The sequence below is a fragment of the Pelecanus crispus genome, chromosome 20, assembly GCF_030463565.1.
Source record: "Pelecanus crispus isolate bPelCri1 chromosome 20, bPelCri1.pri, whole genome shotgun sequence".
NCBI lineage: Eukaryota > Metazoa > Chordata > Aves > Pelecaniformes > Pelecanidae > Pelecanus > Pelecanus crispus.
In genome coordinates this window covers 2,375,750-2,390,933 of record NC_134662.1, presented here as the reverse complement: position 1 = coordinate 2,390,933, position 15,184 = coordinate 2,375,750, and the positions used below count along the sequence as shown (strand labels likewise).

Sequence of the window (15,184 nt, the reverse complement as noted above, 5' to 3'; positions counted from 1 at the left end):
ATTGTAATTCACTATTTAATTAAGTAATTGAACAGTTAGACAAACCTTACCACAACCCAAAACAAATACTTGTTGGTCACATACCTACGCCTTAATTTAAAGATTGGCTAAAATGTTTGCCATAGTCTAGCAATATTTTTACTGGTTTTCACCATGAAATGCAGCACAAACTCTAAGAACAGGTAAAGCTTATTTATATGAGAGCTACTTTAGAAAATGTTACAGGGTTCAACACTCAAAATTTCAGAATTAACCACTACGCTGGCAAGACTCAGTATTGCTTAAAAATGCATGAACTTCCCATCAATCCAAATTCTACTTGCATCAGATGCTACCAGCAGTAATTAGATGCCATTTCTATACCTTGCCTGAATGCATTTCCTCTCCCCCACCCCATCCTACGTTAAAAAGAAAAAAGAAAAAAATAGTAGATTTCTCTCTGATGAGCAACACAGTTTGCACACACTAGAGCGATGTCATTCCACATTTGGTAAAGCAGTCACTTAAGATTTTCTTAAAAGATCCGATGTTCATCAGCAGTACATTGACGCATGGCTTTTTGTCTATGACTAACATAAAATGCATTCTTGTCTCGCCAGTGCACATAATCATTCTGCAGATGACCACATGGGAAACAAGAGTGAATCTAAGAGGATCGCCCATTTGCTCAGAAAACATATTGCTGTTTTCCATTTCATTGGCTGCCGGCAGGAAGCGGCACTGGTAATTGAAGGGGTGGAACTCCTGCATTTAAACCATTACCACTATAATGTTGTCTGGCACAATGAGGACTGTAGTGCTGACAGGGGGTTTTGTTGTTGGGTTTTTTTGGTTGGTTTGGGGTTTTTTTGCCAATTCCCATTTTGCATACACATGCACATTTTATACACTTGCAAATATGGCTGTACAAATTTCTGCAGGGTGGAGAACATGGACAATCAAAGATCTGAGGCAGGACTGTTTTGCTGTTTCTTATTTACGAAGAGCAAGGAGGACGAAGACTAAAGGGACAATCAAGAACACGCTGCACTGCCAGATATCACATGATACGGCATAAGAAGTTATTAATCTTGTCTGTCTTTGGCTTTTCTGTTTGCAAGAACTTAACTGTATTGTAATTTCAGTTTGCCTAATGATGATGCATACCTCCATAAATTCCTCCTGCAATGAGCCACATATTCCTGGCATCACACACAAAACTAACAAGAACAGCCACAGCACCCTGGTGGGGGTTTAGCCCTGCTGTTCAGCCACTGCTGTATGCTTGTAGTTATTGGAACGGCGTTAAATTTACTGATAGAAATAATATGCCATGACAGTGTTTTCATTCACGCTGCGCTCAATACTGCATTGATTACAATTTACAAAAAGTTCACTCCTTCAGTACAAACTCAACAATGTTCTGGTTTTAATTTTTAGCTCACATTAAAAGTCAAAGGCTTCTGAATTTACACCATTCCTTTCATACGGGCTTTTTAGACTGTGAATTTTTATACTGTTGGTCAATCTCCAAGATTAAAGTGGGGAGGTTACCAATAAATACCCGATTTTATTTCTGATGATAGCAGGTAAAAGTATCTAACGTTTGAGCTTGTTACATAATCAGCAGCACTACAGGACTTCAGATATGATCTTCTTTAACCTTCCTGAACAAACAATTGTGAGCATCCATGGCAATTTTTTTCTTCCAGATGGAAAATAGTTTGTCAGATCTGATGCCTTTCTAAATGTCTCATCTGAACATAAGTCACCGAAACAGGAAATTTCAGACACAAGTCCCACTGGGGCAGGAAGCAGGGGGTTAAAAGAAAAAAATCATCACTGAAGATCCCTGACTGGAGATGTATTAAGTTTTGGTGGGGAATGGCAGTCCTGCTGTTTTTTTTAACAAATGAATGTATTTTAAAATATTTTTCCCCAGAAGTCCTGTATCATACCAGCAACAAAACCAAAACCTACTTAATTTAGAACTTTACAACCCTTCCAGTAAAAGGGGAAATTCTTATTACTCCTTTCCTGCTCCAAACCAGATTTTAGCAACAAAAAGAAGAACATCATCTTCTCACTCAGTATATCTCTTCCACATGTGTTTAAGTCGTATCTCATTTCTTTACCAACTAGAAACATCTATTTCCTTTTAAAACTCTAACCTGTTCACAAGATGCAGTTGTAGGTTGTAAGCTATTTTTCATGGGGTCTCACAAGGCAGCTGTTAAAGCTAACTATAAAGTCTTTTTTGACACACTGAAAAGTATGTCAGAGAGAAAAAACTGCTTAATTTTCAGATTCCACACCAAGTGTTTCACGCTGGCACGGGAAGGGTCAAGAAATCACATTTTCAGATATGAAGGGCATAAACGGAATCCACTGAAAATAGATGAAACCTTAGAAATGGAACTGCTATTGTTATCTTTCAAGCATCATTTTTAATGTTGTTCTTCTTTATAAGTGTATCCGCCAATAGCAACAGAAACCAAGAGTTTTCTGTAATAAGGGTTTATTGCATTTGTAGGCCGACGTTTCACTAGCACCACAGGGAAGAACGCCTGGGATGTCTGTTTGGTCTATCTAATTTTGTCATAAAAAGCAGGAGCATCATTGGGGATTATCTAGAAAAGGTGCTTATGCTGTAACACAATCCTTAGTCCTGGCTTACCTTCCAAATATTAATTTCACTTTTTTTTTTTTTTTTTAAAGAAAGGAAAAAACAGCAAGCCAAAAAGAAAAAGAAAACCCCCTTAAGTTATTGGTCACTTACCACTGCCCAAGTCAACAAACAAATCATCCTCTGTCATTTTAATTTCATCTATCATTTGGGCCACCAAGTCAAAGGAAGTTTCTCCGTAAACCTCTGGGGAAAAGGGCTCGTAGTTGTTAAGTTTCTCTGGATCAGTCACCGAGTGGTTGTACACTTGCTGCAGGATGTGCCGGAGGAGCCCGTTGGAGGGACGAGTGTTCAGCTTCATCGGTTGGGTGGTTCCCTTCCACTAAGGCAAAGAGCAGGAAGAACGTACGAACCCAACATGAGGACAAGTAAACGTCACCAAAACAAGGCTGCATCGGCATAACATAGAAATGAGAGAAATTCCCTGCCATCCCCTCCCTCACAGGCTGGTCTGCAGGTGCTCTGCAAAGATAAAACCAGTGAACGATACTAAAGAAATTACTCAACACCTATACTTTGCCTCACCTCAGCTAGTAAGTAATTTCAAATATGCCTGCTGGAAATAGGTGGTAAAGGGGAAATTAAAAAGATGTGAAAATCAGTAGGCAATGTAAAGCTTAATACTGAATATAGTTGGAGTAGGCGTAAAAGTCTGTTCACTCATTTTTTATTTACTGATCGCCACTGAACTGATGTTGACTGTACTGTCAACGTAAGAGCAGTTTCGTTTTCTTTCAGGAACTGTGGGATGGGAGGGATCATATGTACTCAAACAGGGAGTGGCAGGAAAGAGATGGAAATCAAGCTTCCTTTATTCTTCAGAAAAAAAACCTGTCCTAAACATAAAAGTTGTTAAGTTTTAAAAATGTTTACCTCTCCCTTTGGTAAGGAAAAACAAACAAAAGGACAACTCCAGGATCCCTCCTAAACATTTCTCTATTGGAGGTACAGATGGCAAGAAGAAAATTAAACCAATGGGGTTTGCCATTTCAGACAGCAATTGCAAATGCTGAATAGCTTCAGATTTTTAGCTATTAACCAACATACACATGAAGATGCCTGAATCTAAACAAGCACAAGTTTTAGGGCGTTGTAGGCCCACAAAGGGAAGGAAAGCCTGGCAAAAAAGCCTTGTTGCCATCACACTGCACACTTCAAGTAATTCCCACAAGCACAGCAGAGGAAAAAAATCCACCTATACTTTCAAAATTAAACAGAATAGTAACATTAATTCATCGTTCATGCTTTGCTTCCTCCAATTCAACCTTTTATAGGGGTAAGAAAACCAAAACGCTTGTTAAATTGGTCTGAAAAGAGATTACGTTCTAGTTTTGCCAGAGTGATCCCGCAGAACAGAGCGGCTGAACTGAGTGGCAAGCAAGGAAATTCCTAAGCTACGGATCACTTCCACAATACACAGGAGAGTTCATATGGATTATTTAAGTACCCATAAGCCACAGATTTCCCCACACAAAAGTAAATCTATACGATAAATCCCTGTGAAACATCTACATGCTAAATGCAGAGAAACTTCCTCCCCCTAAAGGTAACTCAGCTATTTCAAAGTGCCAAAACAATGGTGCCAGAAGTGCACACTGAAGAGTAATAGCTTACAAATCTGCAGTTTGGGGGGAAAAAAAATATTTTTCCCCCCTTTTCTTCCTATAAGAATGTCCCTCCAATACTAACTCCTTGACTCCCCAGACGTGATCAAGAAAATAAGGTTCAATATCAGGCTTATTAACTCCCCAAAAGAATGCAAGTGCCGAATACCGGTAATGCAACTAGACCAACACATACAATCCAGCACTAAGTCAGTGACGGCTTTCTGGGTATTATTCACTATATGTGAATTCAAACCAGCTAGATAAACATCATGGTGCGTAACAAAGGTAAATACATACCAACTGATGAATGCTATCAATGGCTCGGTTGTACTTGTCACAAAGCCTCTGCATGCTTTCAAAGCTGCGTGGGGAGAAAGAACGCAGGGTCAGTTGAAAACAGAGAGCTCAAAGGCAGGTTAGAAGGTACACCTTGTGCTTTTCTACCACCTACTTACAGTATGTATGGTAACTGTTTCAGGTTTGTTTCTTGCAGAACATGTAGGACTTTGCATACAGTTTCCTTTAAAAAAATTCCCCAGTAGACCAGGAGTACATGACAAATAATATTAGTTTCTTTAATTAATGGAAAAAGGACTGAACTCAAAGTATGACTTTCTAAAGTTTCGTATTCTCATAGTCCATTACTTCTTTTCTGTATTCTCAGCTGCACAGAAATTTAAGACATCGGTAAATTTTTCTCCTTTGTTCCATCACCTCTCCATGATAATCAGTCCTGAGACAAGTAGATATTCCTCTAGAAATTAACTCTGGGACTGAAAATGCAGACAGACCCAGGACACAATCTAAAATTTCAACCGTCAGAAAAGCATACTGATTGCTTCATGGGTTGGTTGGGATTACAGTCGATTCAGGCAGATGCCTTAATGACAGAAGCTGAGAGGATTAAATAAATTCATCTCAGGCCAGGGAAGAAAAGATATTACTAGGAACATCATCCGCTACATAATCAGACCCACAAAGCAGCAGAAAAAAAAAAAAACCAAACAAACAAACCAATCCAAGGAGTTCGAGGAGCAAGATAATTAACCCATGGCCATCCCCAAATCAGGAAGGGGGTGGGGGGGACCAGGGGACATCAGAGGGAAGTGGCTCTTCAGTCTCCCGTGATCCTCATCACCTCTGCGCTGGCCAGGACACCTCTCCGAGGAGTACTGCTGACCTCCACTTCAAGCTTTCAACTGCCCACGTTTATTTCCACTTAAGACAAAGCAAGTGGCTGAAATGGGTTTTCATCTGCACAGCACGTGTATTTCTATAATCCGCTGCTTTTCATTCACATCCATGTGCCAGTCTACCTGCTACAAGTAATTTTTCTGATGAATTTTTTCAAAGGAAGTAAAAAGATTAAAACCATTACCAAAATTACAGGTTTATGACTTCCTTGAAAAGCTGCAGAAACGGAAGTGGGGTGTGACTTTTGGGAACAGATGGGTTTCTCTTATTTGGTATTGCTGCCGGCCACACTGATGCTACCCAGTTAAACACGCCCAGCGAGGATGCCAGAACTACAAAAGTTACAGCATTGCAGTCAACGTGAGTAACCCATAAATCCAAATTAATGGATTTGATGACAAGGGATGCTCAACCCTGATTTCTCCTTTTGAATTTTTCAAGGAGGAAGAGAGGGACTAACAAGTCTTGCAATGAAAAAATTAAAACAAAAGAGAGGAGAAAGCAATACCTTAAGCAGACCATGATACAAGTATCTGGTGCTCAGGACAATAGCCAGCGATTAGAGCGATCCAGTTTCATCTGTAAACCTCATTCTAAAAGTTTAGTCTTTGCCATGAAAGCAGCTAAGAAGGTTTCTGTAAACAGCAGCTTGAGGGTCATCTCTTTTTCCAGTCTCAGTACCGACAAGTCAATACACAGAACCTCAGACCTCTCCACAGACAGACCGCAGGTCAGAATCTGCCTCTCCCCGCCTCAAGGTGAATGCCACATACTATACAGTCATTTTAAGCTGTTTGTGGAATAGGTATTCACATGTAACTACAAGCATCTTAAAATTACTTCTAACTGCCCAGAAGGGCGGTATGAATATTTTGCCTTTTAATTTAGTCCCCCACCCAAAGAGCATCCCACTTGCACTGATTCCTACCCAAAGAAGGGCTGGGGAAGGTTAACCTCCCACAGCCACGGCAGGCGGAGGACATGGCGCTGACAGACAGCTCTGGCACGCCACTTTCTAAACAGGAATTCTTAGTTACTACAAAAGTAGAAACCTCAGTGCCATTCAGATTCCTAACACTGGACACAGTCCAACAGCGCAGATACCGATCATTGTTTTGGAATGAGTAATTCCAACGTACACCAGAGCTCAACTTTCTGCTGTGTGGAGTTTCCAATTATGTCCTTAATCCAACAGCCTTTGCCAATATTTCTGTTACACATTTCCTACCAAAATAACTCTGCAGACTCTGAAGCCAGTTCTAAAAGAAAACTTCAGTTCATAGTGTCTAAGAATAACCAGTTACAAACTGATTCACTATAAACTATGCTGGCCTGTCCTCCTGGTGGGGAAGAAAAAAAAAATATTCCTCTCACCTTTTTGTATCATAGTCAATTAAAACATAGTTTTCCATAGCAAGCTTGAGATCTGGGATTTCTTCACAGACCCACCTGGAACGAGAGGAGAAATAACGAATAAAAACATCTCAAATTAAGTGTAATAAGGCAGTCTTTCTCAATTCTGGACTGGCATTGCTGTGTGTTAAGACAGAATACTGCAGCAGATCTGAAAGATCACAGTATTGTTAGGAGTAGGCAGACATCCCAAAATGCTAACTGGAAAGCTGCAATGGTTCGCATTTGTATTGAATAAACAGTAAGGTGCCCGTAGACACTGGCAGTCGTATAAAGCTCTTGAAATGGCACAACTTCAAAACGAAGTGATAAATGTATTCAATGCACCTAAAAATACTCAAAGCCGTGGCTGATGCTAATCTAACAGAAAATGTAATGCAGAAGTGCAATATTTCAAAAGAATGCTGATACTCTAACAAGCTTTGACAAAGCTGAACGTGGAGAAGACATCTCCTACAGCACTCCAAAACAATGCCACCAACCATTCACTGCAAGGATATTCTCCTCTGTATAGTGCTCTAAACTGCTCTTACACCTTACATGACCCAACCCAAAACAGATTTTCAAAAGTTGTTTTGATAAAAGATCCCCGTTACGTGCTGAATTAACAAAGCCCCGTACGTCGTTGCCATTAGAAATGGAAAGCACGCACCCACGTGCAGCGCATCTGCCAATGGCATCTCACAGAAGAGGAGATCTTCACTCTTGGAATGTAGGAAGATTAATTCCTTTCAAAGACAACTTAAAAGCCACATAAGCTTTGCACACACTTTCCTCTGAAAGCACCAAAATGGGAAAGCACTATTATCATCAAAAAACCTCCTCCGAGCATGTCACAGGATGAATTCCAATAGGAATGGCAGAATTTCTTCTTCGTGCATCTTGATGTGTGCTTCACTATTAAAATGGCGAAAAAAAAGCGACTAGAGCTCTAACAGTTCTGGTTCCTTCTGGCTGATTCACCCTTATCAAATAAATATGTAGGCAAGTAAAAAACAGAACTTCTATATCTATGGCTGACTCTCTTCTGACTAATGTTTCCCATCTCCCTAAAAATGTTAGGACTCTGATTTCTGCAGTTTTTTTTCTCTTAGATCAGGGAAATAGGCAATCAACAGTTGTTTACCACCGACTTGAAGAGATAAATGCTTCTTTGCATTCTTTTACCCACCACTTTCATAACCACATTGCGGTTACTTTGCACAAGGCAGGCAAAGGCAGCATGAAAGCCTTCTAACACACTGTATTCACTGCAGTCATGCTTAAAACACAGTTGTGAAACATTACTTTGTCCCAACTGCTTTCTAACACAGCTTTCCCTTTGCCTGCAGCTAGCGTAGCGCAGAAAGCACTAGCACCGCTGACTCCAGCAATCACTTTCAGCACCACGTCTGTTTAAATCCCTTCAGAAAGGGCCTTCTCAATAATCATACTGACAAATGATGCCACAACTTCCCAAGGCACAGAATCTTATCAGTACAAGTGAACTGGAAGTAGCAATGGCAGTGCATCTTGTGTCAAGGTTTTGTAGTTAGAAAAAGAAATTTCTTTAGAAGAAGAATTCTCAGGTCTAGCCGCTAGCCCCATTACACATTCTCTCCCCCACAGGCCATGGGAAAATGCTATGATTTCATGTATATAAGTGATATGATCAGCACCACCATGCAAGCACTCAGCTCTCACACTCATGCTGGCAGCAAACAAGGCTCACTACCTTTTCCTAGGCCTTACGTGACTGACCAAATTTCAAGCTCAGGTGACTATGGCAGGTACCACACCATTCTTTGTACCTCACCTGTATCTGCACCATCCAACCATTAAAACCTGCTGCAGATAGAGCCCTCGGACAAGGGAAGCCTGTATGGCAAGGATCTAAACCAGTTAACAAGAACAGCTTTTAAACAATCTAATGGGGATACCACATTAACATCCCTCAGGTGTTTGGGGAATCCGTGTTAGCATTTAACAAAGGTTGTTCTACAGCAAGTCACCTCCTAACCCTGCTGAAGTAACAGCAAGCCATGTCATAACCACTGACTGTCTTGGGAAATGCTCAGACTCCCCCACTCTTCGTATTTGTCTTTCACCTTTATCCTCCCATTTTCCCCACGTTGGTCCAACTCTATCAGCAGAATTAAGAGGAATGCTAATAGGGACATCACTCCCAAAATAATGCAAATGCTAACAATGCCACAACATCACAGCGACAAGGGGAAAGGAAGAGGGTGGGGAAGAGGATATGTAAGACCAGAACTTAACGCATCATGCCAACGATGTTTTCTTAACCTTGCTTTTCTAAAGATTGAATACAGACTGCCATAAGCACTGAAGTTGAATATCACTACTCATTTTTAATTCAGTTTGAAAGAGAATAGAATAAGGCAAGTTAAAGTCTGTTTGACAGGGAAATTTGTATTGCAACAATGTCAATTTAGCTTAGAAAATAATTTAGAGCTGCTAAATTGTAATTCTAACTGCTGTCCTCCTTTATATCTTGTCTCAAGATGCCCATTCACTGAGATGCAGCAAGACACAGGGAAGGGTTCTAGCCACGTCTGCATTGAACACTTACCGAATTGTCTCAATAATTTCGTGAGCAGCATCATGGTGTTTGTCCTGAAATAAAAAGAAAAGAAGAGATGTTTTCAAAGAGATATCAGGTGTGCTGTTTGTCAGAAGATTACAGGAATCACAATCTTTTTAAGAATATAGGTGGCCAGCATACTAGGAAAGGAGTCTTTGATTGCCACCCAGGCCATTAAACCCATCAAAATGAGCCCTCTAAGAAAAAATAAGGCTTAAGGAAATACGTTTTTCAAGTTTCTATGGACTAGCAGAAGATTTACATGAAGGCACTGTCATTCTAGTTATTTCTTTGTCATTTCCTGAAATCGGGAATCGTGTAGCTGATACCCTTGAGGATTATTGGTATGCAGTAGGTACTTGACTGCAAGCTCCACAACGAACAGCTGATTTCATCGACCTGGCATCTGGTACATGCTCACATCTCCATACGGGCAGTAAGATTCTAGCAGAGTGAATGGCGCTCTAAAATAAAGCATCAAATAAACAGTGGGAGTGGATATTGGGGCAGGGGGGTGGAAATCACAGTACACAGAAAATGGAGGCCTGAACGTGCAGACCTTTTCATGAACTGAAAAACAAAACACACATGCACAATACACATTAAAACTTGTGCATTACAAGTGCACACTAGACTGTGAGCCACAGATGCTTGCTGACTTCAGTTTGGGAGTTAGCACGAGTGAGTTTAGCAAGCCATTCCAAATTCATGCTGATAAAGCCCTTGGAGCTGCATGTTTATGCACCATGCTACAAAAAAAATTCTATTTTAGGGAAGTTACAGGAGTTCCTATATATATTGTTGTATCCATCTTGTGAAGCCTTAGTTACCAGAGTCCATCTGTGCTAAGTTGAGGTTATATTTAGACATTTGTTTCTTGAAGTGGCTTTGACCTTTTAATTAGGAGTCTAGTATCTAACGAGCTTCCAGAGTTAGAAGTGTAAAGGCTCACTCACTCTCAAATAATTTCCCTTGTCTTCTGCTGCAGAAATGTCATTTCTATAGAGTTACCAGGGGGAAATTCTAGCGAAGGGTAGGGACAGGCAAGAGAAAGCAGAGGATTGGGGGCAGGGGAAGGAAGGGAATGAAAGAGAAACGCTAATGGACAGATAACAGAAAATGGCTGGGGTTATTTCTGTTTCTTCAGGACATGGAAGGACGTGATAGAAGTCAAATAGAAGCTTTTTCCATCAGTGTACAGCTTTCATATTTGCATGAGGAAACAGATTTCCCCTTTTATAACCAGTTTATATACTTAGGATCTGCCAGTGTTGTAGAAATTCTCCTTCCAAGAAACTTGTACACAGCCCTTTAGGTACCTGGATAAAAATCTCATGACTGAGAGGGATAGAAAGGCAAACATTTCTGAAGTCTGTTATATTAAAGGTATGAAGGAACACTTCCTATTTTACTAGGAAAAGCTTTTGTTTTCAGAATGCAAAAAGTTAACCCCGTATCTAGGAGTCACACGAGAGACTAATTGAAGAAAAACCAAACATTCCGGTTGCAGTATCCAAAAGGAGAAACAGCCCATGTAAAAGCAGTGAGGACACCTGCGATCAAATACAGAGCGGCGCAGAAGCCGAGAGTTACCTTGGTCACGGTTCCTAACAGCATGCCGATGCTACGCAAACGCCCCGAGCATCGCGAGCCGCGCAGAACAGGTCTGGGGCTACGCTCCCTCCAGCCTGCGGCGTTCCCTCCGGGCCTGGACCGGGGCAGCCCAAATCCGACAGAAGCCAACAGCACCAATACAGTCACCCAGTTTAAGTTCAGAAATGTCAGGTAAGTAATTCTACCGATAAATCTTGGCCTAGAAAACAGGGGCGTAACCAAACTAAGATCTGCTCCTGACTCTAGCACACATGTAAAAGAAGAAAAAGCATACAGGAGGAGGACTTTTCTTTCTTTTCATTTCTTATCTGCAAAGTATAAAAATAACCCAAGACAGTCAGCTCATCCATAAACATCCCCTATAAATTTTCACCTTTCGCTACACACAGAATTATCACAGTAGAAACCCCCTGGGCTGATCTAGCTCTTCCCGTAAACTGTGTTCCTGTATAGTGAGAATATGCTTTATCAACATAAGCACATTATACCGGAAAAGTGAATTCATGCTTATTCTGGCATAACCGCTTTCTCTGAAGAAGTTATATTCTTCATTGATGGTTTCGGACCGTTTCAGTCCTAGCAGAACACACAGAGGATCCCTTTGTCCTATAGGTCTTCACAAAAACACCCCTGTAAATGACCAAAATCGCTTAATTAACAGATTCCTTTGCCTTGGGTTAAAAAGTTAAAAATTAATTTGAAAAAAAAAAGAAAAATCACAACGCACACCCAGAACTATAGATCATTCAATTTAAGCAAGTAGTTTTACTAACACAACCTCAAGTGGAAACTCCAGCCAGAATGGACGTTTCTGAGTTTAGTTTGTGTCATTATCTAGGAATAACAACGTGGAAAACAGTTCCACATTTACTGCTGCTAAACTTCTCACGCTGAAACACTTACCAAATTTACTATACTCTATAACTAACATACTTTGTCTGAGTAGACAAGCTCCCAAGATCTCATGCAAATCTTGCAAACAAAATCAGAGATGATCTCCTAACATTTCTTCAGAGCGGAGAAGGCCATGGAAAATGGAGGAGGGAAGGGGGGACACAGATCTAAAGGAACTACAGAGCAGCTTCCCTTTCTTTAGAGCAACTCTAGTCCCATTTCAACTGTTAAGATTTAATAAGAATAGACATTAAACATCACATCTGTAGTCATGCAATTATTTCTGACGCCGATAAGAGAGTCTTCAGCAACTCAAAAGGCAAGTTGAACAGAAACCTCACCAAAAGTACAGACTGCCCTCCAACCAGCATCAGCCTCTGCCCATCACCCTTTCAAGCCGATGCTCTGGTTTTGGCCAGACACGGAACGGGGCTCGGTGCAGCAGCCTTAACCCGGGTCCTTTTACAGACCCAGTGGATGAACGCTGAAAGCAGCAGGTTGGGAGGGACCGACGACAATTCCCAGTGGCTCCGCTGCGATCGCAGCGCTCTGACGAACCTTACACCTGGCTCAGCCAACAGCCAACCCCGCACATTCAAAGATGGCCTGAAGCTTCTCAAATTCAGCCACCCACCTCCCCCCCGAGGCTGCGGTGACCCCTGACCAACACCAGCACGCCAGCTACGCCCCAGCGCAGGCGCGTTACGCAAGCACGTCGTGTTATACGTCGGCAAAGTCATCCGTCAGAGCACAGCTTGACGCTGCGTCTGCAGCCGTACTCGCAACGCTTTGTCAGTAGAACACCCTGGTAAAGAGCCTCCCGCAAACAGACTGGCTATCAATCATGAAATACACTGCGCAGAAGCCTTCTGGACGGCTCTCAAGAAGCCTCTCTGTTCTGTCTGCAGTCACGAGATGATGCCGCGGTACTCTCTGTCACGAAGAGGAGTTCCATTCATCCCCCGACTGCTCCAAGCTGCTCTCCCTCCCTCCCTCCTCCCCTACACACTGATGTGAAGCATACTACGTGCTGCTCGTTGGCCTGGCTGTACTTCTGCAATGATCTTATATTTATGTAGTTTGAGAGGCCCTTGGAATCTTCTGAGCCACATAAATGGAAGCTATTTCAGGAGACAAGACCTTTTCTCTTTAATGTGGTCTATGCACTAAGTAAAAATTTGCAGTCTATAGCAATTATTGAGACTGCCCAAAGCTACTCATAACAAGTTTATAAAAAAACCCCTAAATACATATTAAAAGTTAGTTATTGCAGTCAATTCTCTCCAGCTGAACTTTATACTAAAGGGTTCTTATTTTCAACCTAAACATTCAATTTAAAATTGAAATGTAAGCTTCCAGAGAAAATTCAATAGTTTTTGCCAAGACATTTCATTGGAAAAATAATGGAAAGAAAGCAGATACTTTTTCAAAAGTCACTTAAGAGAATCCAGTTTTCTGTGGAAAACAGCAGAGAACAGTTTCAGCCAGCACTGAACAGCTTCACAGTTCCGATTCTTACAACGGATTTTCCCATCCACATGTTACTACAACTCTAATCACAGGAGTTAAGAGTTTGAAGCCAGAAACACACCTACTGCTATTACTTTTAGTAACTAGAGCCCAGAAGCCCTACCAGCATGCACGAGGCCTGCTTACACACCATGCCAAGCAGAGTCCTCCTGCAGAAGCGAACAAGCTGCATTAGCAGTTTTGCCCTTTAGGACGTGGAGCTTAGGCCATAGAGCAATTTTTAAGAGTTTGATCTTTCCCTTCACCCCTTCTCCAGAAGTTTCCCATCCTGATTGTTCACAGTTAGGATCTTCTCCTGCAGTTTAGGCTCAGCTCTTGGGTCGCAGAGTAGGGGGCAAAAAGGGAAGGAGGAAAAAAAAAAAAAAAAAAAAAAGATAATGACTGTTTCTAGGTGCTTCAATGCTTGAGCCAGCCCACCCTCTTTGCACAAAAGACATTTTGTATCTTGCAGATAGGAGAAGCCCCATACATGGTTTTAAAGGCCAAATAAGGCAGTGCCCAAAAGCTCTTTCGAAATATGCATTTTTGTGCAATCATTATCATTTTCTATAATCACATACTCTTTGTTTGCTAACTCAAGTTAAAAAAAGAAAAAAATCATCAATATGACCAGAACTTACAAGTTCTCAGTAGTAATTGCAGCTGTTACTCTAACACCTATGTAAGAAAACTAAAGAAGTCCAAATCATGCTATGCATCACATGAACGGTACCAGACACGTTCTAGTTATCTATACATCACTTTGTCCTACGAAGCACCAAATTTCTAATAAAAACAGCTGAATCGGAAGTTTTTGCAGAACACTCTACAAGAGCAAGGTAAAGTAAAAATTACAGTTCGTTACATTTTTGCCACAAGCTGGCTGTTATGAAGGCTTGCAATTCACGCTGAATACAAAGCACTACGCGCTCTTCCACCAGGTACCCCTGGTTTGGTTACATTATTTTTTCAAGTTAACATCCCATGGAATATTTTACTGGCATTATTTCGATATAATTCTGTATTCCAGTACTGTATCCTAGACTCTCGGGTGTATTTGTACAGGACTAGCTATCTCACAGTGGAACAATTCCTACTCTACAGTGAATCTCTATCCTAAAGCAACAGATTTAAACATTCTATGTTTCCTCCTCAAACACAAAGAACATGCTCACTTAATTGGGCAGCTGTCATTGCCTGAAGCAAGGAACAACACCCTAGTGCCCTTCCAAATTCACATCTTTTTATATTTAGGTCCTTCTTATGAAACTACGCTTATCCTTTGGGATAAGCATAAGTTGAGGCCTGGGAGTGAACGCTGTATTTTTCTAAACTTCATTTCCCCACATGCAAAGTGGGATGGATCCTTGTGAGATCCAATGAGTATACAGAGTGCTACACAGTAAAGGTAGCAAAAAGCCGAAACCTGCAAACCTGAGGAGAACAAATGGTTTGAAAATCTGGATGAGGTCTTGAAAAAAAGAAATACAGCTCATGCGCCTTCAATCAGTAGCTCTCAAAGCACCGTACAAAGAACTTTAAGACCCCTTATCTACTTTTCACAGATAGGAACGTTTTTGTGCATTGCTTCGACTGCCCAAGACTAAACTGTCCCACAGCAGAAGCAATTCTTACCTTTGCAGAGCCAGTTTAGCGTTTGACTCACTAGACCACACTTCCTCCCCCAAAAACAGGCTAAGTGAC

The 15,184-nt window shown here is 41.2% G+C and overlaps 1 protein-coding gene across 1 annotated transcript in view; it reads right to left on the bottom strand.

Annotated features, from left to right (window-relative positions):
- The window catches only part of DOT1L (DOT1 like histone lysine methyltransferase), a 65,891-nt gene that overhangs the window by 39,472 nt on the left and 11,235 nt on the right, over nucleotides 1-15,184 (bottom strand). Inside the window, exons 2-5 of the mRNA XM_075723876.1 lie at nucleotides 9,452-9,495; nucleotides 6,841-6,915; nucleotides 4,570-4,633; nucleotides 2,759-2,987 (exon numbers count right to left, since the gene is read on the bottom strand). Of these exons, the coding sequence (XP_075579991.1) occupies nucleotides 2,759-2,987; nucleotides 4,570-4,633; nucleotides 6,841-6,915; nucleotides 9,452-9,495 (412 nt within the window). The remainder of the gene's footprint in view (nucleotides 1-2,758; nucleotides 2,988-4,569; nucleotides 4,634-6,840; nucleotides 6,916-9,451; nucleotides 9,496-15,184) is intronic.